Source organism: Camellia sinensis, chromosome 1 (assembly GCF_055761805.1).
Source record: "Camellia sinensis isolate YWXY chromosome 1, ASM5576180v1, whole genome shotgun sequence".
In the NCBI taxonomy this organism is placed as follows: Eukaryota; Viridiplantae; Streptophyta; class Magnoliopsida; order Ericales; family Theaceae; genus Camellia; species Camellia sinensis.
Genome location: NC_138961.1, coordinates 56,014,486 through 56,041,572, shown reverse-complemented (window position 1 = coordinate 56,041,572; position 27,087 = coordinate 56,014,486). Strand labels below are relative to the sequence as shown.

The 27,087-nt window shown below is 34.5% G+C and overlaps 2 protein-coding genes across 2 annotated transcripts in view; both read left to right on the top strand.

The window, feature by feature from the left end:
• Window positions 1-14,278, top strand: part of CTEXP (kinase family with ARM repeat domain-containing protein) — a 42,069-nt gene extending 27,791 nt beyond the window's left edge. Inside the window, exons 11-21 of the mRNA XM_028207035.2 lie at window positions 9-125; window positions 290-379; window positions 3,726-3,779; window positions 3,984-4,058; window positions 4,242-4,317; window positions 4,402-4,501; window positions 7,086-7,155; window positions 11,498-11,571; window positions 11,763-11,872; window positions 13,236-13,484; window positions 13,745-14,278. Coding sequence (XP_028062836.1) covers window positions 9-125; window positions 290-379; window positions 3,726-3,779; window positions 3,984-4,058; window positions 4,242-4,317; window positions 4,402-4,501; window positions 7,086-7,155; window positions 11,498-11,571; window positions 11,763-11,872; window positions 13,236-13,484; window positions 13,745-14,025 — 1,296 coding nt within the window. The 3' untranslated portion in view covers window positions 14,026-14,278. The remainder of the gene's footprint in view (window positions 1-8; window positions 126-289; window positions 380-3,725; window positions 3,780-3,983; window positions 4,059-4,241; window positions 4,318-4,401; window positions 4,502-7,085; window positions 7,156-11,497; window positions 11,572-11,762; window positions 11,873-13,235; window positions 13,485-13,744) is intronic.
• A 2,839-nt stretch (window positions 14,279-17,117) lies between these two features.
• Window positions 17,118-23,741, top strand: LOC114266148 (uncharacterized). Its single transcript, XM_028207034.2, has 5 exons — window positions 17,118-17,730; window positions 19,366-20,299; window positions 21,943-22,038; window positions 22,528-22,664; window positions 23,382-23,741. The coding sequence occupies exons 1-5, from the start codon at window positions 17,459-17,461 to the stop codon at window positions 23,557-23,559; spliced, it is 1,617 nt and encodes a 538-aa protein (XP_028062835.2). The 5' UTR covers window positions 17,118-17,458; the 3' UTR covers window positions 23,560-23,741.
• Window positions 23,742-27,087: the final 3,346 nt, after the last annotated feature.

The window sequence follows — 27,087 nt, the reverse complement described above, 5'->3', positions numbered from 1 at the left end:
ATTATTAGGTATTACCAACAATTGTTAAATTATTCGCTTCCAATGACCGGGCTATTCGAGTTGGTCTCCTGCAGCATATTGATCAATATGGGGAATCACTATCAGCACAAATTGTTGATGAGCAAGTATGTAGTCAAGATTAAACGATTATAATGTCTTCTTCTTCTTCCTTAAAAAATAAAAAAAAATAAAAAAATAAAAAAACTATATATTTCTCTTTTGGACAACTTCTGATGACCTTTTCTACGTTTCCATTATAGAGTTTGACATTCACTACACTCTTTACTAGGTTTATTCTCATGTTGCTACTGGGTTCAACGACACATCTGCTTTTCTGCGGGAATTGACACTTAAATCCATGCTTGTTCTGGCTCCTAAGGTGCGTGTATCTTGTTCTTTTGGTAGCAGTAGTGAGGCTCCTTTTCATGGTATTTTGCAAAATATGTAATGATTGAACAATCTTCTATATTATCAATTGATGTATACGGCTAGTAGAACATAATACTGGTTAGTGGTGTAGAAGTCTAGGCTTTCTTACACATTCTGTATCTGAAACCATATTTAAATTTCCCACTCAATTGTCATTGCTAATATCGATAGTCATAGGCAACTATTGGTGTATTGGTTCTTCCTCAATTATGGTATGATTTTGTTTCCTTGCTTATTTCGTTATGGAATACAATCCTGTGTGAGTGAAGGCTAGTACACATGCTGATTAAAAGATATCCAAAGATATTCTTATATGCTCAGAGAGGGCTCTCACTCTAGGACTCTTATATGACTTTTCCTTCATCCTGTCATTTTTCTGAAATGTTTTGGATATCTTTTCTGAGGTATTGCTTTTCAATTGTCTGGTAGAACTTCTGCAACCATGATCTTTTCAAGTACTAGTTTGTGTGCTCAAGTTGAGCTGTCTTCCCTGAATATGTTCAAATAATACAGTGTAGACTGTGTGTGTGTTGAAGCTTGTGCTAATTCACCGACTGTTTGATGTGTTCATGTGAGGTGTAAATTTTCATTAATGATCTATTCTATGAGGGAGATTGATGGATGATGTTGAATGTTACAAAAAGCATACATATTCACTTACAGTTGTGACCACTGTTATTCTTGTTTTTGCTACCACTTCAACTGTATCGGAAGTATCTTTTTTAAAGTTCCAAGTTAGATTTAACCCTTGATCTGTTTTAAAACACTATTATTACAAAACTACGTGCATGTTGGGGCCTTTCTGATCTTAAATCAATTCACTGTACCAATGTAAAAAGATGGGGGATTCACTTCTGGAACTTCCAATGGTAATTTTGAATCAGAGCTCTACAACTTCCAGTGAAAAAGCTTGAAATCCATGAGTAAAAAGGTGAAAAAAGTAAGCTGTATTTAATTTAGGACTAACATTTTATGCGAAGTAGAAGAATGATTAGAAGTGGAACTAAATTTTGTAAAGACAGTAGGAAAAAACAAGACCAAATTATTAAGGACTAACGTTTTATGCAAACAAAGTCTCACCTTAACTCCTCATTTTTTACATATCATGAGGCTAAACTAGTTCTGGGTTCAGCAGAAATTCCTGAGAAATGAGTGGGCAAAGTCAGACACAAACCAAATAAGAACCATAAAATTGAAACAAACTAAGAAAATAAATGGCAACTAAAGGTTGCACAAAACTGTTGAAGACTGTTCCTATGATAAAACTACAGTTCAACCCCATAAGCAATTCATACCAAAAAGCACTCCTGGATTTGATTGCATCTGTAGTTTGTACAGTGTTGTTTTTACCTCTAAATTTTATAGGGCAAACTTCACTTTACCCCCCTATAGTTTACTCCATGTGCGGTTTGCCCCCCATCATTTGGAAATAAGCACATAACCCCTTGCGGGTTTGTGGACTAAAGTGCACCTTAGACATTCCGTTCAAGTTATTAGCTTGTGTGGAACACACATTCAACCCCAAGTGGTTGGCCTGGTGGCTTGGGGCCTGGGGGTGTGCTGCCTCTATTGTCTCTAGTTCAAAACCTTCTAGGTGCAAACAATTTCTTGAGGCCAGTCTATACGAGGCTTTGCCCCGGCTTTAATTGGAGCCTCCGTTAGTGGACAGTGGGATTGGTCTTCTGAATTAATCAGTCCATTGGGTCAGATACCAAGTTAACCAAAAAAAAAAGTATTTATTTATTTTTTTTTTTTGATAACTCAGGTATCCCCACAGCCGAAGCATGGGACTAATCCTGAGGGCCCTGAAGTTAACGACCGGGCAAACCTCCAGTGGCCCGCACAGTAACCCGTGGGGAGTGGGATTCGAACTTGGGACCTCCAGGAGGAGCAAACTCCCAGACCCCAGGTTTTCTTCCCTCACCCACTGAACCAAAAAAAAAAGTATGAAACACATTTTTGGACGAACTTCATGGGGTAAACAGCGCGAAGAGTAAATCACAAGGGGCTACAGTGCATTTTGAGTCCCCAAAAAATGACAAAAATGTTTGTGGTTTACACAATGAGGTTACTTATATACAGGGATGTTTAGTCTTTTCTCTCAAGCCATTAACAATACAGACAATTTGCTTTAGTCCACAAACTACATTAGGTTGTGTGCTTATTTCCAAATGTTAGGGGAGTAAAACACACATGGATTAAATCACATGGAGTAAAGTAAAATTTTCTCAATTTTATGTGCTGTACTGATTTTCCTCTGGTCATTTGCATTCATGCATTGGTTTTCTATGGAGAGTGAGGTTATAGAGGCATTATCCTTAGAGCTAAAGCAGTTAGGATGCAAGCAAGTAAAAATTGGAAGTTTAAGAAGTTGACTGTTAGGCCCGTTATGCTTTATGTTGAATTCAAGGTAGTGCAGAACATGTTCTTAAATAACACTAGTGAAAATGAGATTGATAAGATGGACTAATGTTACGCAGGAAAGTAAACAAATGCTATGCAATGTTTTATGATATAGTTGAGGATATGGACATGGTCCGTAGTTGCCAATATGAGAAATGGAAGTTGGAAACAAACAGAAATTTGAAATGTTGTCCAAAACTATTACGGGAAATGGTAAAAGATATGTCATAGAATATTGAATACGATCTCTACCTTAAAAATAGCAATATAAAGTACTAGAATACTTTCACGATCAATTTAAATAATACACAATATCTATAGAAACTTGTTGGAACAATTATATATGAAATTATAATGAGAAGCTTGTTTCCTGATATTTTTTTGACAGTTTTTGACAAGTTTCCTTTAATTGTGATAGGATTCCTATTAGGTTTCCCATTTGATTCTTAATCGTTTCCTGCTTCCCATTTCCCATGTATTTTTTTGGATGCCTTTCCCATTTCCGTTTCCCATTGTTTCCCATTTTTGCTTCCTATTTTGGTAACTATGGTATGACTCTTCTAAGAGCCAAATTATGATATCTCCTTCCAAGTTACGATATGAGGCTTTGCTGAATTGATCATCGCTTTAATGACATTCACAGGTTTGTTTCATTGTGACCAATGGAAATTCTTCCCTTTTAGTATTTCATCTTGAAATAATTAGTTATTTTATGTTTTCATATCTTGTAAGCAATTCTTTATTATTATTTTAAAGTCCATCTTCCATCTTCTTCATCTACTGGTTATCTTATTCCTTGGATTGTGTTATTCTGCTATATCTAATGATGATTTGTGGTTGCTAAGTTCTTTTTTTGTTAATTTTTTTTTTCCCTCCCTGACTTGTAATTGCAGCTGTCTCAACGCACTATCTCAGGATCTCTATTGAAGTATCTTTCTAAGTTACAGGTATTATTACATCATCATTTGTTGATTGGAAGACATTTAAAATTTGTTTTTAATTTACACTTGCAAGCTTTCTTTTTCCAAGTGATACTACATCTTTTAGTGTTAACACAACTCACTTGATGATGCAGTTATGATTTCTTTGCTTTACTTTTTAATTCATCATGCTTTGTAGTTTTGTCTTTTTCACACTTGTAAGTTGTGCAGGTTGATGAAGAACCAGCTATTAGAACAAATACCACTATACTGCTTGGGAATATTGCCAGCTACTTGAATGATGGGGTTAGTATTAGCCAGTTTGTATTCTTTTTCACTATAGGGTATCCTGACAGTGTAATTTTGTTTGAGAAGCTAAATCTTTGGTTATGTAGTGCTCAATGTTTTATGTATGTTAGTTGCATTTAAAATATAAAGGTCCTATGATAAACATTAATAGTAACCAATGGATCTGAAACTACATTGTAGACACGGAAAAGAGTTTTGATAAATGCATTCACAGTTCGTGCTTTGCGTGATACATTCTCTCCTGCCCGAGGAGCTGGTAAGAACTGTGCAACCTGTTCCCTTTGATTACTTTTTGACTTCTCTCTCTCTCTCTTGTTTAACAATATTTACATTGTGGCAGGCGTTATGGCTTTGTGTGCCACCGGTTCTTATTATGATGTCACCGAGATAGCAGCTAGGATTCTGCCAAATATTGTTGTACTTACCATCGATCCTGACAGGTCATCGTTAATTTTCATTATTTAGTTTGGTATTTTCATAAAAGGGCCACTGGTCCAGTGGTTAAAACTCAACCTACTAACCTTGAGGTTATGGGTTCGAACCTAAGTGCAGCTACTTTGTATAAATTATGTCAAATGTAAGGTCTGTACCCAGCCTCCCCCTCCCAGACCCTCATCAAATAGGATCTAAACTGGTTGTAATTTTTTATTTTTATTTTCACTTTATTCTTCAATTATAATTTATTATTTTTATTTGATTTATTAATATTATTATTATTTTTATCAATATTCTCTTTTCAATATCTTGTATGTTTAGATGATTTATCATTTTCGATTCTTTTTCCCCTATGTTTTGATTCACCTAAGAAAAACCTCTAAGATCCCGATCTTACACATCATGTTTATTGAAGTAACAATAAGTTCCCCTCCCCTATTTTATAGTCACCTACCCTACATTACCTGCCCTTCATATTTTTAAGTGATTATGTCAGATATTTGGTTCAGTTTGTGAAGTATAGAGAAAACACTAATAATCTTATAAATATAAACATTTAGCATAGGCTTATAAATAAATAAGTAAATAACATTTTTTATGGTCATAAAACTGCTCATTATATTTGGAACATTTATTATTCTTATGCATTCCACTTCTGTAACTTTGTGTTAGGAAAAGAGCTTTGGTTATACATGTTTGTATAGTTGTTCACTAATATACGGAAGCACACGATCTCTTTTAAATTAACTAAGAAACAATATGTAGATAAGATGAGTGCTACTGAGATGAGGATGCTAAGGTGGATGTGTGCCAAGACTAGAAAATGCATAATTAGGAATGAGTATATCCGTGAATAGGTAGGAGTGGCACCGATAGAAGATAAGTTGAGAGAGAATAGATTGAGATGATTTGGTCATATGCAACGGAGATCAACAAAGACAGCAGTGAAGAGAAGAGATGTGATACAGTGACGGTAGATGGAAGTGTTAGGGGAAGGGGCAAGCCTAGATTGATGTGGGCGAGTGTAGTAAATGGAGATATGAGTTTCTTTAATATGACTAACTAAATGGCCGTTGATAGAGTAGAGTCGAAAAGAAGGATTCATGTAGCGGACCCCATTTGATGGGATTTAAGGTTTGATTTGGTTTGGTTTGGTGACATAAGTTAAAGCTTTTTAGGTGGTCCCACTGCTGTATGCTAATGTATATGGTAGAGGGAAAAAAAAAAATCTCTGAAGACCAGATTGTCATTTTTGAGGCTTAAGCAAACTTGATTTAGGTTGCTTTTTCAGTTGGGGTTCCTCCACTTGTCATCTGTATAATTCTGTTTTGTGAAACTCTTCAATTTATATCAGTTTCCCTAACCACTGTAGCATTGTTTGGCTACCATATACTTCATGTCCATTGGATTTTATCTGTTTCTTCTTACAATTGCAAAAAGAAAAAGGAATTTTAGAAATTTAATTAATGTTTCTAGTTCCTCTGTTGTTCATTTATTACAATTTTTAAAGATCTAGGTGGAAAAATATTTGTTCGTGCTGTAGATGCCTATGTATTGCCTCATTGTCTTACCTTGCTAGACTGCTGACCATAGGCCTGAGGGAAATACTGGTAGCCTGGCACCAAACTTGGTTGTGCCCTTGGATGCTTAGGTTGTCAAGTTGAGAGCACCTAGGCAGTTGCTTGTGCATGTTCTTTTACTGCATAAATTCCTAGTCTATTAGTTGGATATTGGATGGGCTTGTAGTGTTGTTCCCCACAGATAGGAAATCCTCAAGAGTCTGACGCATGAGTACTTTGACGAACATGTCGTACCAGTATCGGATACTAATACTTTGCATTGTACTTCTGCATATGTACCATACACATACCCATTTTTTTTTTGTACCCCCAGAGGTATCTAGTATATGCCTGAGCTGTATCTCAACCGGAATAATATTTTCTTGTATAAACAAGTGAAGTTAGTTTCATTGGACTTTTCTTTCTTTCTTTCTTTCTTTTTTTTTTTAATTTAATGGTTAGCATGTTTTTAAAACTAAGCTTTGGTTTGTAAGTTATTTAATATAATGACAATTAATTTTGATTTATGCCTTACTTTTGGCATTAAATGTGAATTGTGAATTGGATCTTGAGCAACTAAACCATTTAACTAATTTTTGCATTGCTCTAAATTAAAAATAAATATATTTTACAAATGTACCTAGTTGTACCCCTACCCCTACTTTTAGATTTTACCATATCGCCTACACGTACATGTAACCAGTACATATGATTCATGGTTGAGTAAATCTTTTATGTCAAACAACACATGCAATTGAAAGCTCTTAGATAATTTGGTCTGACATTTTATCAAGCTATCTACATTCATTATTAGCCATCTTATGGACTAGAAATTGGGTGTTATTAAAGAGAAAGATGGAATTTCCTTTTTGTTCCCCTGTGCCGCCTGCCTATTGAATTTTGTTAGCTGTTGCATCCTTGTTCTTTGTTTTGTTTTCTACAGTCATAAATGAGTTTAAATTGAAATACAAAAGCCTGTCCTCTTTTTTGGAGCTATACAAGATTTTGACTTTTCTCCTTTTTGGGACAGTGATGTTCGATCAAAGGCATTTCAAGCAGTTGACCAATTTTTGCAAATAGTGAGGCAGCACCATGAGAAGGTCTGTTACTGGATTCTTTTTGTTTTTAATTTCAGTGCGTCATCTTGCTTTTTTATTCTTCGGGAGAATATTTGCTTTGAGATGTTTAGATGCTATAGAGCATTGTGCAGCACAAAAAAGAGCCAAAGTGTTACCTTGTGTTTATTAAGAAGATGTTAAAATTTACCATCACCTACCACCACCTACTCCTCACCTACTCCTCACACCTACTACACTCACCCTCTCCTATAATGAGCCACTCACCATTTGTAATATATACAACAATATATATCAATCAATAATAATACATCATTATTTTTTCATGGTATCAGAGCTATAGGTTAGCTCTTGGTGATCTTCACCTTCCGGCGGGCGGCAACCTTGTCTTCACTGCCCGCCGGACCCCAACCGTGCCAATTGAAACCTCTAACACATACCTCCTCTCCTTTCACCTTGGTCTCTGCAACCTCATTCTGTAAAATCACCACTTCCATCGTCGGCAACGGCAGCTTCGGCAGCTACCCTTCTTCCATCATCGTCGCCTAGCAATGGTGGCAGGTCCAATTCCTCGGTTGCTCCATCTTCTCCACTTCATCTCTCTTCACATCCTTATTCATCTCAATGCCAAAACCCCAATGGGTGCAACTATATCTACGGTTTATACATTGATCACCAAGCCATGGCCAACACAAAATGGGCACTTGAGCACATAAGCTGTCAAGAGTTGAGTTCCATCCACAATGCGTTAAGAACCCTCCAACTGAGGGGTGCTTAAGAACTTGCTCTTGTTGGCACCACTTTGCAATCATACCTCTTCCTTTAATCTTTTCTAGCAACTCAGGTGGCAGTGCTGCCGCCTCCCCATCACCAAATTGGGTCTAATTATCCATAAGAAAGGTTGGTTGCTATTGACGATGCCCCAGGCAAACTCAGTCAGTTGCTGTGGCTCCATGACTGCAACACTGCCAAAGCTTATGTAAACAACTGAGTTGGGTTTCATAGAATTGAGCCATTGCAGGCACTCAGATTCTTCTTCCCATAGACTGCAGCCAATAGACCCATCATCAGAGGTTGAGTTGAGGAGAAGCTGAAGAGGGCCAATGGTATAAACATGAGAGAAATGGAGGAAGCATACAAAGCTTCGGGAATCATTTTCAATACTTTTGACATCCTCGAGCAAGATGTTTTTGGAGACGTGGCGTGCGAGTCTTTCAGGTTGAGAGAAAGTCATCCCAGCCCTGCAAAATCCATGATGCACCCATACAAATACAAACACTATCTCTCTCTCTCTCTCTCTCTCTCTCTCGGTTCGATGATAAAAGAGCAAGGTTGTGAGCATGAGGGACGGAGAGAGCTCTCGACCTGGGGACAACAACAAAAAAAAAAAAAAAAAAAAAACAAAGGTGGTGCGCATGGGGAGGGACGGACTCACAAACAGACCCACTATCCCTCTCTCTCTCTCTGGTATATTCCCTCTCTCTCTCTTTTTGTCCCCCACCATCATTGTTTCCACCACCCACTTTAATTCTATCCATGATTCCCTTTACTTAAAAAAAAAAAAAAAAAAAAAAGACAAAAAAAACTTATGATTAAGAGCACTAGCACACCACCCATGACTCAATATTATACATATCAAATATATATGATCATAGAAATGGCAGACAACCATGGGGAACCCATATGCTCCTCTACGTGCACTGACCTATGTTTTTTTTTTTTTTTCATCCCTTTTTTTTATTTATTTTTTCCAAACTTTCAAATATCCACTCTACCCTAATATATCTTTTTCAGGGGCACTACCCCCAACTTTATTTTGAAACATTCATATTTTTATTTTTATTTATTTTTATTTTATTTTTTTTGCACACAACCAAAAAAAAAAAAAAAAAAACGAAGGCAGAAGACGAACTGCACACCAAACTCATTTTATTTATATCGGGGCTCACCCCGATCACCATTTTACACCCAAAAAAAAAAAAAAAAAAAAAAAAAACACAACAAAAAAACAAAAAACCAACACATATCGGAACAGTGGTATTTTTCTTCTCTACTCTGCCGCCGGTCTCTTCTTCTTGCCTCCGTCCTGAGCGGCCCTTGACGGTGTTGCCTCCGTGTTTCCCGCTCCACTGGGCACGATCACTCCACCCTGCTCCTCCACTACAGCATATGGCGGCCCTCCAAATCGGAACATCACGGTGGCCTTCCGCTTCAGCTCCTTATTTTCCGCCTTTAGCATACTTATCTCTGCTCGCGCATCCTTATACATGCGTTGGAGCAGAGCCAGTTGGGCGTTTAAGTACTGCACCTCATTTGCCCTACTCTGCAGCCGGTTCGACAAGTTTGTAACCGCAGTCATGGTTTCCACACATGACTTCAATGTATACTGATTGGCCTCCACATCCGACTGCACTGCCATTCTTTGCTCCACAGACCGCATAGGAAAGTTCAACGGAGCAAACTCCGGGGCACTTGGTTGAGGTTCCAGTGCCACCGCACCAGTTATCTCTCTTGTTGACTCGTTGAGGTCGGGAACGAGAGTGAGTAGACCACGGGATGAAGAGGCCATATTCTGGGTAGCTGAACGGGAAGAAGAGGCCATGTTTTTGGGTTGCTGAGTGTTTCAGCGACGCAGCGATTTCCGACTGGTACTTTCAGAGAAGGATTGGTTACAGAGTGTTACAAAGTTTCTCTCTCCGAAAACGCAGAGTTTTTCAGAGAAGGGTTGGATCCAGAGTATTTTCAGAGTGTTTCAGTCTGACAATGTTCAGAGGTTTCAGCCTGGTTTGGTTTCCACAGCCTCCGCATTGGTTTATATCGACACTGACGACGCGGCCGACACGCCACTCTGTCGCTCACGTGCCTCGCCGCGTCTCCGGCTCACCTTTTGATGGCTCGACGCTTTCTGTCGGGCACGCCTTTTGATGAAGTGGGCGCGCCTTTTGAGGGCGCGACTTTTGAGGGCTCACTATATATATCCATATATATATATATTTGGGCAGTCTATATACACCATCATACAGTGTATTTTTTATGGGTCCGACAAGACTCTGTAAACTGTCCCGACATTGATTCCGGTTAGCTCCTTTATGGGTCCGACAAGACTCTGTAAACTGTCCCGACATTGATTCCGGTTAGCTCCTTTATGGGTCCGACAAGACTCTGTAAACTGTCCCGACATTGATTCCGGTTAGTTTCTACAAGGGTCCAGCAAGACTCCGTAAACTGTCACAACAACTGTCACAAAAGTGTCTGCTACAACGGTCCGACATGACCCCATAAACTGTCCTCTACACCGTTATGACACCCCCATACAGTGTCCTCTACAACGTTATGACACCACCATCCAGTGTCTTCACCAATGGTCTGACACGACCATACAGTGTCTCCTATCCTCTTTTATTTTTATGTATTTTCTTATTTTGTTACTCTCTCCAAACTCAAGTTGGCTAGTTCCTATCCCCCTTGAGTTTGCGGGGGGCTGTTAAAATTTACCATCACCTACTACCAATTTACCATCACCTACCACCACCTACTCCTCACCTACTCCTCACACCTACTACACTCACCCTCTCCTATATAATGAGCCACTCACCATTTGTAATATATACAACAATATATATCAATCAATAATAATACATCATTATTTTTTCAGAAGATAAACAATTCAGCATTGTGTTTTCGTCATATATATTATCTGATTTTTTGGACAACTGTTTTTCCTGGAATTTTTTTTTTATTTTTTAAGACTTCCGTTTTTAAGAAACATTTGAATGTTGATTTCTGAATTTTGAATACTGTTTTCAACAAAATTGAAAACTATGGGTGGTCTCGAACTTTTCAAAAAACAAAAATACCGGAAATGAAATTGATGCCAAACAGACCCATTTGCTCTGACAGCTTTTTTCTCAGCCCTACTTGCAAGAATATTGCTACACTTAAATGTTGCATAACCTACCCCTACCTTTCCCGTCCATTGCGGGTATCGAAGGTGAGTGTCTTCTGTAGGGATTTAAAACCTTCCTCAGCATACAGCTCTTGGCATTTTCATTATAAAAAAATCAGGTTGGTTGTGGAACCAGGTAATTGAATGAAGTTATCTTCTGCTTATCCATTTAATATATTTTCTTGATAAATTCTTGGTCATATATCAAATATATAGAGATTCACATTTGAACTGAAAATGTGAAAAAACTGTCACTTAATAGTTATTTGTATTAATGTGAACTTGAAGTAATAATTTTATTGGAAAGCAACTAAATAATGTCAAGGAACTGTAAATTTTGGAGAACAGGTTGGTTATGGTGGTGGTGATTGATTCCTGCTTTGTCCTCACACTCTTGTATCTATGTTGTCCTTTTTTTAGACAAATACAGGGGATACAAGTGGGGCTTCAAGTGGAGGAATCTCATCAATACCAGGAAATGCAAGTTTACTTGGGTAAGTTAATTGCTTTGTGACTGATCTGTGGCAGTTCTAGACTTTCTTGATTTTTGATTCCACTGCATGAATCATAGTTCTCCACTTGTAAAGCTGTAATATTAAAACATTTATCTTCTGGAAGAATGTTTGCCACACTTGTTTGTCAAAAAAAATTTGCTTCCGACACTCATGTGATAATTGCAATGTAGATGGGCCATGAGTTCCTTGACTATAAAAGGCAAACCTTCTGAACAAACACCACTTGCTTCATCAAATTCTAATGCGCCTCTTACTTCTGCAGTCTCCAATGCCAGCTCGGGTATGTTTTCCTCATTGTTGTTAAATGTTTGCTTCCTTGTGGGATCCACTTTTCCAATCACGTCCTCCTCTTGGCAAGAGGCTGTTTTATGGATTTGACATAATTGATATGATCATTATTGAGTCTCAATGGTTATCGAAATCATGATAAAATGGTTAATAAATGAGGGAACACCATTATTTGTTTATTGTCCAATGTCCACTACTAATTAGAAAAGCAAGAAATATGACCATATAATTACTTTAAAAAAAAAATATGACCATATAATAAGATTCACCCTATTAGTTGTATTTTCTTTTGGCCTCGTGGTCTTTTTTTTTCCCTTCAACCACAGTTATTTGGCTGGGACATGTCAATCTTGGTTTCAAGTTTTACAGTTTTGAAGCTGTATGAATGAGCTTTTGTTTTTGTTTTTTGTTTTTTGTTATATATATATATATATTTCTGTTGATGATGATACTACCAAAATATGCTTTCCCAAGAGAGTTTACATTTCCTGAAGTTTCTTGAAAATTTACTACATATCATTCCTCTATTCAAGCAAAAAAGAGAAGAAATATCTCGAGTAGAATTGGAGCATTAATATAAACATGGAAGTGCTCATGGCAATCATCACTTGATTACAGATGAAATGTGTGACCATGGCAATGAAGACATTAAAGTTACTACAGAATATTGAAAAAGTTTGATTTGAATAACTATGCATATTATGAAAATATGAAAATCTGATCCACAAGTTATTCAGGATGGAACTTCAAAAAGAATTTCAGAAAGATTTATTATATGCTGGACACTATTACTATATTGGATCTTTGTTGAGGGAATAAAGAGGAAAAGGAAAACTAAATTACTTCTTGTGCCTAATTATTTTTCAATGGGTAGCCAAATTAATAAATATATTTCCTGAGAAATGGTTTCTCATTTTCTCAACCCAATCAAACAAAAGAAGCATCTCTCATTTTCTTTTTTCTTTACCAATTACAAATACAATAACCAAATGGAGTGTACTTCTTATCTATTTTAATAATATTATATTTTGTAGTTGCAAATCAAACAGAGTGTAAGGGATACCTTTGGAATTATGGACATGTACTAGATGAGTTTACAACTCATCTATTTAATTAAAAATATACATGAAAATTTGACTGCCAGAGGACAGTTCAATAATGAAAGAAAGGTTGTCATAGACTCTGCTTGATCAGAATGGAAAGTCAGCGCCAAGCATATTAGACTGCTTTTTAGCCTGGTTTCTGGCCATATATTAATGCTTTCAAATTTTTGGATGATGCAGTAGTTTTATGCGTGTTTGCATACATTGGTTTGATGAGTTTATCTTTTTGGTAATTTCTTGTGACAACTTCAGTGATGGATAGTCCTAGTGCAATGTCAGTCCGTGTAAGTTCCAGTGAGAATATAGCTGATGTACCTGCTCCCGTGTCCCCAACATCAACTGATGGTTGGGGAGACCTTGAAAATGGACTTCATGAAGGGCAGGAAAATGACAAAGACGGGTGGGATGATATTGAGCCACTTGAGGAGCCAAAGCCATCTCCAGCTCTTGCAAACATTCAAGCAGCTCAAAAGCGACCTGTCTCACAACCAAAACCGCAAGGTAATAACAGCCAATGGTCTTACCTTTAAGTACTTCAACCATATCTGACAAGTGACAGTTAGTTCATGCTTGAGTACTTCAACCATATGGCCAAAATGGAGTTCCTAACCAAAAAATGTATTAGAATTAAGACACAAAGCACAAACATGTTTACAAGTAGATCATCAGTTTGCTGAATTTAGATAAACTAACTAATTTTGAGCAAGTATAGATTAATTTTTTTGTTTGTTTATCTAACATGAGATTTTCTGTTTGCTTAGTTACAAGTTTACGACCCAAAAACACAGTTAAGGCTGCCAAAGATGAAGATGACGACTTGTGGGGTTCAATAGCTGCCCCTCCTCCAAGATCGAGCACAAATTCTTTGAATATGAAATCAAGCGGAACAGCTAATGATGACGACCCGTGGGCTGCCATCGCTGCTCCTGCACCTACCACAAGGGCCAAGCCATTGTCAGCTGGGCGAGGACGAGGTGCTAAACCTGTTGCCTCAAAATTGGGTGCTCAAAGGATAAACCGGACATCCTCAACCGGGATGTAAAATACTCCAGGGAAAGAAACAGGAGAAAGAAAGGGAGCAAAGATAAAAATGAAAAAAAAAAAAAAAAAAAAACAGATTAAGATTTGAGTTTTGTACATTTTTTCACTTCTTGAGGTTCAGTGTTCATATCAAATATAATACTGAAATTATTGGGTCATCGGGAGTTGTATTTGTACTAGTATTATCTTTTACATATCAACTTTTGATTTGTATTATTATTCTTTTTCATCAAACATTATTTTTCCCTCCAAAATGTGCTTTCCTCCAACTAGGGCTAAGCCAGGAATCCGTAAAATTCGTAATTCGATCCAGTCCAGTTCAGTCCAATCCAGTAGGTTTGGATTGGTTTTTTGAATCCGTGGTTCGGTTCCGGATTGAAAAATTAAAAGTCCGTAATTCACGGATTGGTTCCGGATTGAATCCCATGGTTCTGGATTGGAACCGATCCGGACCGTATACAAATAATCTATATTTTTATTATACACCTTTATGCATAGTATCTTCTCTTATTTCATATAAAATTTAAATCCAAACCTAAACTTGCATAGTGTCTTCTTTTATTATTTTTGTTTGCTAGTTTTTAATGTTAATTTGTAATAGTCTAAATACTTATGGTGGAACTAATTTTCTTATAGTTGTTTAAATTCTAGAACAGTTTGACGCTATTATGAAAAGACATGTTGCTATTGTGAAACTAATATGGTGCTGTATTTATATTTTTATGAAATTAAAGTGTTATATATATATTTTTGTTATTTAATTATGTAAATTCGTGATTTTAAACCGATCCAATTCGTTTTTAAACGGATTGGTTTGGATTGGTTCCACGATTTAAACGGATTGGATTAGTTCTAATTTTTTAGAATTCGTAGATAACAGATTGGTCTTGATTTTAATCTAATCCGGATCATGTTCACCCCTAACTCCAACATAACAAATTATAGTTTGATTTGTAATTTTTTTCAATTATTTTCAAGAATATATGTTTTTCATTAAACGTTTCTTTCCCTCCAAAATGTTACGCTACTTTAACGTGTGCTTTCTTTAAGGTGATTTGATTGAAGCAGCCGGAAAGAAGTTAAAACAGATACTATTCGAGGAGAGTAGATGATACTTTTGATACCACACGCACTATGTATTATGTGATATATGTTAAATATTTTGATGCATATTATGTGATATTCTAGTAACATTTTGATAATTTGTGATTTAAAAATAAAATTACGTATTTTTGTGATATTATTACAAATTTTTGAACCATAGAAGGCATGTAATGTTATTACAAAAATATATAATATTATATAAAATGTATAATTTTATTTTTTTAATCATAAATTATCATAATTTAATTAAAAGTTACATAACGTATTGTTGCAAAATGTGTAACATGTATAAAATATATATATATATATATATATATATATATGTGTATAACACAACCTTATAATAGGTGAGTACCGAACAACCTTACTTATTAATGCCCCACATGGGTACTAATGTGGCATAAGTAATACGTCTCACAATATTACTAATATCACTATCAAGCCATGTGATTATATATAGTTCAAAAAAAAAAAAGCCATGTGATTCCCTCTTCCTTCACTCAAAGATTAGGAATAATATAATAAGTCTCACCGTATTACTAATATCAAGCCATGTGATTATCTCTAGTTCAAAAAAAAGCCATGTGATTATCTCTCTCCCTTCCTTCACTCAAAGATTAGGAATAATATAACCAAATTAAATTAAATGAAACCAAACCAAATTAAATTTTAAGTCTCATCAAATTGAATCAGCTACATGAATCATTCTTTTTCATTGGACTCTATCAACAGTCATTTGATTAGTTAAATTAAGGAGATTCATATCTTTATTTACTACACTATTGGTATTACTCCTACGAATTTACGAATATACTCATTCCTAATTCTATATTTTCTAGTCTTGTTACACATCCACATTAGTATTCTTATCTCAGCACTACTCATTTTATCTGCATGATATTTTTAGTTGTCCAACATTATGCCTATTCAATATCGCGATATAATAGTCGTTTCTATTATTGTATGATATTATTTATCTCTACTAATTTCAACTACAATTTCATAATATTTAATTCTCTCTAAATTGATCATGCAATGAATTGTGCACAAACCAAACTCATGTTCAATGGCATCTTGTGAGCTCACTTGACTTCTACTAGTTGGTTATATACATATATATATATATATATATATTATTAGTAAAGTTAAATTACAACTAAAGACGTTGTCGCTGCTCGAACATCTGACATTTCGCTCACCACATCCTAAGGTGTGACTATAAAATCATTGGGCCAAACTGAGCCTTGTGTTTTTGGTTTGTAGAAGCTCATATTTGCTTGCTTTTGGAAAAATTCTTTTTCATTTTTTCTGAAAAATAATCTATTTAAAAAAAAATTAAAAGGTTGCTTTAATGTGTTTCAAATTGATTTTGCGTTAAAAAAAAAGGTAGAAATAATTTTAAACTTTTCAAAAAAGAAAAAAAAAAAAAAAAAAAACTCAAACCCAGATTTGAATGATCCCGCTTGAGTTTTCTCAGCCTTCCCACAATAAGAAAGACTGACTATTTGCAAGTCCCAAGTTCTTAAAAAAAGAGTGCAGATTTGTAAAATTGACCATCTAAATGTCACTGTGAGGTTGGTTTATTGTGGGATTAATTTAGACTCATTTTAATAATTTAAATCGTTTATATTATGCAATTAACTGAAAAATTTATTTATATAAAAAATTTAATTGATTTAACATTAATTGTCATATTATCAAAATATTTTTATCTATATGTCTTAAGAATAAATTGTTCATTTATTTTTATGTCTAATGAAACGAACTTTTTACATAATCAAAAATGTTAGAGGTCTCAAAAATTTTATCAAAAATTTTACCAAATAACTTACATGGGTGGTGTGGGTGTGTGAGTCTCACACCCATATGAGACATTTGATAAAATTTTTGATAAAATATTTGGAGTCTCTAGCATTATCCTTACGTAATATTGTTTTTAACATGTCATATAAGATAAACTATTCAACTCTAATGCACCAAACCAATTCCACTAATGAAATTGAGATGTTCAACTACAGCAAATCCCAACTCTCAGAAAAGGTTCATAAATTCCTATATAAATGACGGAGTCAAAACGAAATTAATTGCCATAATTACAACAACCAATACATCTGAGGGGGGTTTCTGCAAATTGCTCGAATGAAGAGATCTTAAAGTCATAAATTACAATTAAGTCACTGTGTTATTACTAAATTACAAGCAATCGTATGTAACAGTGAATTCCGCAATCACTCTCGTCTTTTTCCCCTCACTGCAACTCTGCAACGGCATTGTTCTCTTCATTCTCTCACCTACAGTTGAGACTCACAGAGAGAGAGAGAGAGAGAGAGATGCGATACAGGGGGTGTGGTTATTGTGATCTGGTTTATAATGGGTACATTGTAGTGGTAGTGATAGTGAGCTGGTGGATCATAGAGGTTCGAGGTTCGATCCATGAGTACAAGAACGAAGCATTCATTCCTCGCTTCAATTCATTCTTCTTTCATGGCGGCAATGAGGGACTCTACGCTTCTAAGGTCCATGACATTTCCATTTCCACTTCCATTTCCAATTCCACTTCCACTTCCGAAGATAAACCCCTCACTGGCAAGTCTTTCATCAGGTATAAACAAAACCCAACATTCTAAAATCACACATTTTATTCAGACGAGATCGCTTCAAATTTTTTTTTTTTTGCCTTTTTTTTGGCCTTTTTTGTATTTGTATAATGTTTTCTTTATGTAAAATAATCAACAATGCTTCTCATGGTTTGTGTTGTTATAATTGGAATTGACATTTGAAGAATTTCTTATATGATAGATGCATTATATGCGTATATGTAGTGGGAATGCTTATTTCTTTGGAATTTCATTTTTTTTTTTAATTTTTATTATTATTTTTACAGTTCATCTGAGCATATAACCATTGACAGAGCGGAATCACATGTATAATATATGTGGAATTGGTCTGAAAATGGTTTGTTGTTTGGAATAGAATGATATGAAGTCTTTAAGGGCCTATGTGGTCATTGGAAGTGATATTCATTGTTGCATCAACTATAATGACTGAATTCATGAATGATTGAGCAAAGGTTAAATCATGAATAAAATCAATTTGGCTTTACTATGGGAGATAAGCATGGAAGCTATTCTTGTCTCTACACTTCTTTGGTAAAATGTGCCCTTTGTGTCTTTGAAAAACAGAAAAAGAAATACAAGTAGGAATAGTAGAAAAGATAACTAGGCCCTCTTCATGGTTGAAACCTCCGTTTGCGAGGAGATCGGCACATTTGTTTCCTTCCTGGTACATGTGCTTAACAGTTGCTACCCCAAGCCAGTCTAGGCGGTACCTGTAGTCGTGAGTCAGGCTGTTTAAGTGGTGACCTTCCATGATCTTTCATGTAACAAGTTGAGTTATCAACAGGGCATCAGTTTCAATTTCAATATTGGTTAAATCCATGTCCATATGTAGAGTGAAAGTGGTATTTGTCGCATCAACTATGATTGAATTGATGAGTGATTTTAGAAAAAAATGAACTCATGAAGGCTTGAATTGAATTGATGAGTGGTATTTGTTGGATCAACTATGATTGAATCGATGAGTGATTGTCAATGTAAATCACTTGAATGAGTGCTTTCATCAAAATCCGAATGCTTCTGAGTTTGGGTTTCCAAGAACCTATCGTTGCAATACCTCTGACACTACAGGTTTTCTTGTTTGTGATCGTTGTGTTTCTAAAATTCAAACAAGACCTAATTTCTTAAATGAATTATGCTTAAGATGGGGGCTTTACCCAAATGTTTCAACATGGACCTACTAAGAGGTCGTTAAAACAATTCGCATACTATTTCTCTTTCGCATAAACATATCATTATAACATCATTGGATGTGGTCTTTGTTGAGTCTGAACTTCCTTGTTGCTTTCTTTATTTGAGTGATCTAATTATTGTTTGTGAATAATGAATAGCTGATATAGCTAGCTTTTTTTTTTTTTTTTTTTGGTTTTCTGAAATCTATGGTTGTATTTCATTAAGAATGCATGTTCAAGACCTGTATCTGGCTCACAGATGTGATTAGAAATCTAAAACTGCTTATCTCTGCATTTGATTCTAGGTGATGCCATTTAGTATAGATTACAAAATTGTCAGCTAAAAGAGTTTGTTTGCCAATAATGAGTATGGTTTACCTGAAATAAGGATCTGTAAGCATGATGAGAATAGTTTGAAATAGTTATCTCTCCCATGCTATGTGATTTCAGGTTTGAGTCAATAGTTTTTCGAAGAACGAAAGAGGCCACCAGTAAACAGAATGAGATGCAGCAAAAGACAGGATTGGTTGAAGCTATAATAGTTCAGGTCAAAGACAGGGATAAAATTGGAGGTTTTTTCTTACAATCTGATGCGATATGCTGCACTCCTCCTCTTGCCAATGATGGATCGTGCAACGTTGGAGAGGTTATTATCCGCCAAGACCCAGATAACCCTGGGTGGCCAAAACGGATCCAAACCTTTTTTGAAGGGAAAAATGAAGAGGCTGAAATGGTTATACAGACTGTTGAGATCAATAGTACTGGCATGTTCTACCTATACTTTATGTTTTGTGATCCAGAACTCAAGGGCACATTAATCAGTGGAAGAACCGTTTGGAGAAACCTAGAAGGTTACCTACCCGGGAAAATGGCGCCTCTGATGACATTTTTTGGTTTCATGTCTCTAGCTTACCTTGTTCTTGGTCTCATATGGTTTCTTCACTTCGTACAATATTGGAAGGATATTATACAATTGCATTACCACATCACAGCCGTAATTGGTCTGGGAATGTGTGAAATGGCTCTCTGGTATTTTGAATATGCAAATTTCAATGCCACTGGAAGCAGACCAATGGGAATAACCATATGGGCAGTTACCTTCAGTGCTGTCAAGAAGACTGTCTCTCGTCTTCTTCTTTTGGTGGTTTCAATGGGTTATGGTATTGTTCGGCCCACCCTAGGTGGTATAACCTTAAAAGTACTTCTTCTTGGGGCGGTATACTTTGTGGCTTCAGAAGCCCTTGAGCTTGTTGAACATTTGGGTAATATCAATGACTTTTCTGGAAAAGCAAGGGTTTTTCTGGTGTTACCTGTTGCTCTGTTGGATGCTTGTTTTATTCTTTGGATCTTTTCATCATTATCTAAGACATTGGAGAAGCTTCAGGTAGTGATACTGTTTATTTCCAATGTTTTCCAAGTTGTTGTAGAGTCCACTTTGCAACTGTTAAATGACTAATGCACTGCTTGACCTCATCCATCATACATGGTGTGTCAGTCTCATGCCTATAACTGATATTCATTATCTAAACTTGACAACATTTTATCCATTTTAAACTGTACTAAGTAGTGTCATGCAACATGTATCGGTGTGAATAGGCCTGATCTAGAATTTCACTGACGCTCAAATTGTGACAAATGAATTGTGTCCATAAAAATAAAAATAAAAAATAAATTATATATATATATATATATTAAAAAATAACTATGCTGAGACACAATAGGTATGTTTGACAAAGAATTGCTTAGGCCCTGTTTGGCAAGAGGCTTTTTGACTTTTTTGGTGGCTAAAATCCACAAAAAGACAAAATAGGCTAAAATAGCTAATAAGACAAAATGTCACATCAAACCCATAATCATTTCACTTTTTCTCTCGCAAGCATCACATCCAACTACAAAAAAAATCCAATCATATTCCCAAACACAAAAATTAAAATTTTAACCTACTAAAATAGCTAAAAACTAAAATAGCCTACTAAAATAGTCAACTTCCCAAACGAGACCTTAGTATGACATTGTTGTATTGAGTGGTAGAAAACACTAAACTAATAAGAAAAGTAAACAAAGAAATTCAACAGGAAATTGTTTTGTTACATTTTTCATAGAGCTGAAAACAACTCCTATTTATTGATTGTTGCAATCTTGACAGGTCATGTAATTAGGTTAGTTGAATAATTGAAACAAAAATTTCCAATGCTTACAGAGATTATAGCGCTTCAATTTCTATCACTTATGGACATTTTCATGATGCAAATACATCATGTTTTATAATTTGTTTTGATAAGTGGTGTATACGTAATTATATATGTTAGTATGGTGTGGTAGACTAATGCAATAGTACATAAAATGAGTGTTTTATCTTGTTGATACATCAAGTTGTACATCATACACATCCTTTAGAGAGTGATAGTTTATTGTTTTTTTGATGATAAATTACTTCTGTGTATCGTTCCTATTAGCGGGTACAAAATAATATTCCCAATATTGAGTTTTATCCTAGCCTCTAGATTCCATTAACCATGCTTATGCCATTAGCTTCTTTATGAAAATTTTTCACTATTTTGGGTCGATTTCTTGAACATGATTTTGTCTGTGTAACAACACATTTGGTCATATTGCTGATATTGAGTTGTATGTGAAATCTGGGTACAGCGAGTGGGACTCCCATCGTCAAAACCATGCTTACAGCTTACCAAACACTTGCTATTAGCTTTTCTCTGCCACTCTCAATTGAGGGTCACATATCTTTTTAAATCATTGGCCATGATGTTTTTCTCACAGTTAATAATCCTTCTGTTAGAAGGGCGGTTCTGTTTTGGAGGTTACTGTATTTTCTTCTAATGAATACACAGCTGTGATTGTTTTCTTAAATATCGCTTTCTGCTAGATGGGAAAGATTGTGGCTTTTGTATTTAGAATGGGTGATCCTTTAGGTTGCATCTGGCATGACTATATCTCATACTTTTGCTGTATTCGAATGCAAAATTTAAAGTGGTATTTTCCTTCTTTGTGTCTACTTTAACCACACAGATACGGAGAAGCATGGCCAAACTTGAGCTCTACCGAAAGTTCACCAATTGTCTGGCAGTATCAGTACTGCTTTCTGTTGCTTGGATCGGCTATGAGGTAGTTTTCTGTTTCTTACAATTTTCCATTCCTACTGCTTGGAATTCTTTGGATCAACTGACAATATTTTAATGAAACAGTATCACAATGGCAGTGTAACCCCAAAATAAATTCCCTTTAGTACACATGCCATGCCTCTCTGTTTTGAGAAGTTTTCACTTTGTACAATCTCAAAGCTGTGTTTGGATCATGGATTTAGGTAAAGATTTGGAAATGAAAAGGAAAAGACGAGGAAAATGGAGAAAAAAAAATTCTCTTTCCAATCCCTACCCAAATCCATGATGCAAACACAACCCAAGCTTGTTCACAAGTTAGTATCCACAGCTTTGGATGGTTTGGCACACTTCATATTTCATTTTTCCACAGCTCTTGAAAACGTCACTTGCACAACTTACTATTTCTACAACCCTGATTTTTTTTTTCCTTTTTGAATGTAACATCATTGAAAGTTTACATCTGTCATAAAGCTTCTCTTTTATGTTGTTTCAGTTGTATTTTAATGCAACCGACCCATTGAGCGAATTGTGGAGAAGAGCCTGGATTATCCCAGCTTTTTGGACTTTGCTGGCATTTTTACTATTGGTGTTGATATGTGTTCTCTGGGCTCCTTCGCATAACCCAATGAGGTACTCTATGGAACCTTGCTTATATTGTTTTCTTTCAGTCTTCTATTTCTCGCTCTTGTTTCATGGACATTTCTTTTACTGTAACCCTGCGGAGATTAAGAGTTGTGTACATTACGTGGTGGGTATAGATGATGACTGAAGCTGTTTTTTCAGAGGAACTTCTAAATGTGCCGCAAATATGCGTTCTAGTTCCCAGCATAGAAAATCTGAGAAATTGCCACTCATCATTTCCCCTCATTGACTTGGACCAATTTGTTTTGTTCATTTCTCAATCACTTACACTTCCTTCATTATACCTTAATATTTAATGGTGGTGCACTACAGGGTGTTTGGTATTATTGTGTTAACAACCTAAGTAGGCTTTTAATGAGGTTTGATATGCGTAATCTGGTGAAGATCCCAAGATTAGTGAGGGAAGTATAACTAGTGCTGTTAAATGTATTTTGTGGCATTCTTGTTGAAATTTGTAGAAAATCGAGATTGCAGGACTTTGAAAGCATTCCAACTTTCACCAGCAAGCTGACCTATACAATTGTTATACTCTTTTAACTGAATTATACCATAATTTGTTTTTCTTTTTTTTTTCTCTGCATTTTATTATCATGCTACAATGTTAGCATGACTGTATTAAGTGCTTGTCAATCATGCGAAGAAAAGCACAATTATTGTTGTCGCATTGATTATAGTACTTGATTTGATGCGAGCGAGTCTGTGCAGATACGCTTACTCAGAAGGCGATGACCTTGAGGAGGAAGGTATCACGCTGACTGGCACTGGAATAAAAGTGGCTGGAGATCTATCAACCAAGGTGGAAAGAAAGGAAAGAAAGGTGTCAATTGCAACAGATCATGTGTTTGGGCTCGGAGAAGAACTTGAGGAGGACAAGAGAGAATAATGATGGCCCCTTTCTTGTATTTGATTGAGTCATTAATTCATAGCTTTGCATGAGGATCCACGGCTTTGTTTGTTTAGAGTTTCACTTATACCCTTTTGTGCTTAATGTGAAAAAAAAAAAAAAAATAACAATAACAAGAAGAAAATGAAATAAAATGCCTCTATTTGGCCTCTTTTTTGCGATTTTTTTTCTGTAGATTATCTTAACATAAGCTTGGGAGTTTCGCGGTTTCTACATTGTGTAGGTGATGTGGGTGAGAAGTAGAATGGGACGCAATGCTCTAATATTGACGCATGATCAACAAAAAGGTGGGATTTACCATCTTATTAAAGGATTGTGTCTAATTCTCTAATCATATTGTCTTCGTAACAATCGCATGATCAACACTCAGATAGGCGTCCAGTCATTTGGAGTTTAACTGGGTTGGTAGCTTTTACTCTTTTGGAAGTTTGACTTATTTTAGTTTTGGTGAATTGGTTTTAAAATTATGTAATTGAATTTGTTTTTTGAAAAAAGAAATCTAGAAATGACACGATTAAGTCAATTTTTGTAATTTTTTTCAAAATTGACTCAATTTTTTATTTTTTTTTTAGATTTGTCTAGTCAAAACAGACTTAAATTTTTTGTTTACTCAAAATTAAAAAAAAAATATATATATATAAAAACAGAAAAATAAATAAATAAATGAACTCACTTTTTAATTCTAGGCAAAAGAATGCATTGGTAGTTAGTGGAGTCAAGTTCAAGAAAAACAATTCTCCCAGCCTGCCTGAGTAACAGTCTGATTGTTTCAAAGAAAAAAAAAATTAGGTAAATTACATTCATCTCTTTTAAAATTTGGAAAATATATGATGTGTTATAATTTTGACATAATTATACCAACCTCATTTTAAATAAACAACATAAAATATTTATTTTCATATAAAAGAAATAACAATATCATTTTTTTTTATTCATATAACTAATAAATTATTGAAAAGAAAAGAAGACTGAGGGTTATTTGAATTAAAATATTAAAGAAGCTCAATATAATTATGTTAAAACTAGGGTGAATTACACTAATAGTCCCTATAGTTTGGGACTTGTGTCATTGTGACACATTTAACCCTGAATTTTGAATCTTGTTCCAAATAAGGACAATTGAAGATATCATTAGATTTTTCAAGGGTAAAATTATCAATTTGATAAAACATAAACTAATTTGACAAAAATAAATGTCAAAAAAATATTTTTAAATTTTTAAAAATTATTTCTACCCACTAAAAATAAAATTATGTAAAATTGATAAATCTTTTAGACTTTTATTTTTTTTTTACCAAATTAATTTTTATTATGTATTTGAATAATGATCATGTAAAATTAATTTTTAAAAATTAATCATGTAATTTTTATTAATTTTTATCAATTTTACATAATTATATCATTGGTGAATAAAAATAATTTTTTAAAAATTAAAAATATTTTTTTGACATTTATTTTTATCAAATTAGTTTATATTTTATTAAATTGACGATTTTGCCCTTGAAAGTAAACAATGATATCTGCAATTGTCCTTATTTGGAACAAGATTCAAAATTCATGGTCAAAGATGTCACAATTGAAAACTCAGGGACCAAAGTGACACGAGTCCCAAACTATAGGGACTATTAGTATAATTTGCCCTTAAAACTATCGAGATTAGTGTACTTTCCTTAAATGTGAATAGAGGTTAGTATAATTTACTTTTTATATTTATTTTTTTACTAGCACATTTGTAATTGTGTTGTTATATATTAAGTAATGATAAGTCTAATCAAAATTTTGAGAGTACCTAAATCATCACCATATATATATATATTATTAAAAATAAATTTAAGGATAGCGATATTTTTGAACTAAGAACTTAAAGTGTCTACATATGATACACCTAAAATAAGTATTACTCTTCAACCATATTTCAAAAAAATAAAAATAAAAATAATTTTGAAAAGTCACTTCTTGGGATCTTTTGAGGTTAATTCAATTTTCATGCAAGTATTTCCTTTTGTACATTGAAATATTTCTTTATCCAATGGAATGGAATGATATTTTTTATCTTTTGCCAAAAAAAAAAAAAAAAAGAAGTAAAGGTTAGCTTAGTTATATATTGGAGGCATTTTAATTTAAGGAGATTGATCAACAAGTCCGATATTTTGAACTTGTGATTCATATAATTTCATATTTTTTCTTGTGATCCATTTAATCTTTTTGAATGTGTAATGAATCATTTACCCGTCACATTGGAATGTTACATTTGTAAAATTATATTGGAGTGTTACGTTTGGAAAAAATACACTAAGAAGTCTTTTAGTGTGTTAGTGTTACATTTGAGTATTACGTTTGAAAAAAAAAACGCTAAGGAATTTATTAGTATGCTATATTGGAGTGGTATGTTGGAAGAGTTTTTTAGTGTAGTATATTACGAAGGAAGAGTTTTTCAGTGTGTTACGTTGAATGAGTGTTGCGTTTGAGAAAAGTATACCAAAGAATCTTTTAGTGTAGTGTATTACGTTAGAGTATTACATTTGAGGAATTTTTCAGTGTGTTAAATTACTAGAGTGTTATGTTTGGGAAAAATATATTAATTAGTCTTTTAGTGTGTTACGTTAGAGAAGTGTTACGTTTTTTAAAAGCATCCTAAGGAATTTTTATGTTACGTTGCTACATTAGAGTGATACAAATGTAATCCAAAAATTGGATCCAACTTTCCTCAGATGACGTCTCCCAATGAGGAAGGGTAAAAACGTCCACCAAATCATACCAATATTTAAAATAGGATCTCATGGTAAAGTTGTCAAAACAAATAGGATCTACCAGTGTATTAGAAAATTTATAGGACTCTTTAGAGTAATTGCTTCCCATATAAAATTTTCTGATAATTTTCCCTTTAATTTAAACTCTTTTTTAAAATTTTTTATTACTGAACATTTGACTAATTTTGAACTCAGGCCTCGTTTGAGAACAGACTAATTTAATAACTTTTTGGGTATTTGGCTAAAATATGAGATAAAAAAACTAGTATGTTTGAGATGATTTTTTGACTTTTTACAAAAAGATATACAAAAATATAAAAAAAAGATAATATTTGATTTTTTAATATAAATTATTAACTTTTTAACTTTTTTAATAATTTTTTAACTTTTTAAATAAATTGGCCTGTTGCCAATTTGTTAGTTCTAAGTGTTTTTGGTACTCTCTCTTTCCCTCTCTCTCGTGCAAAAACATCATAGTACATAAGACGCGGTGAAACTTAAACCCAAAGCCGAGACCCTTCGGAAAGGTTGTCCTTACCACTGGAGGTAAACCTAACTTAATTTTATATATGAGTTCAAGTTGTTAACTTAAACGTGTTTTTATTTATTATATATATTGAGGAGTGCCATTGGCACAGGTCATGCACTAGTGTTAGCATATTGATCAAATAATTAATAAATACATTAGAGGTGAAGGAACCAATAGTTCTTTTATATTTTATAAATTCAAAAAATCTAAGAAAACAGAGTGAGGACT

Coding starts and splice junctions, on each gene's coding strand:
- LOC114266148 (XM_028207034.2), top strand. CDS start 17,459: ATGCGATACAGGGGGTGTGGTTATTGTGATCTGGTTTATAATGGGTAC. Junction 17,731..19,365: donor ACTGGCAAGTCTTTCATCAG/GTATAAACAAAA, acceptor ATGTGATTTCAG/GTTTGAGTCAATAGTTTTTC. Junction 22,665..23,381: donor CCTTCGCATAACCCAATGAG/GTACTCTATGGA, acceptor GAGTCTGTGCAG/ATACGCTTACTCAGAAGGCG.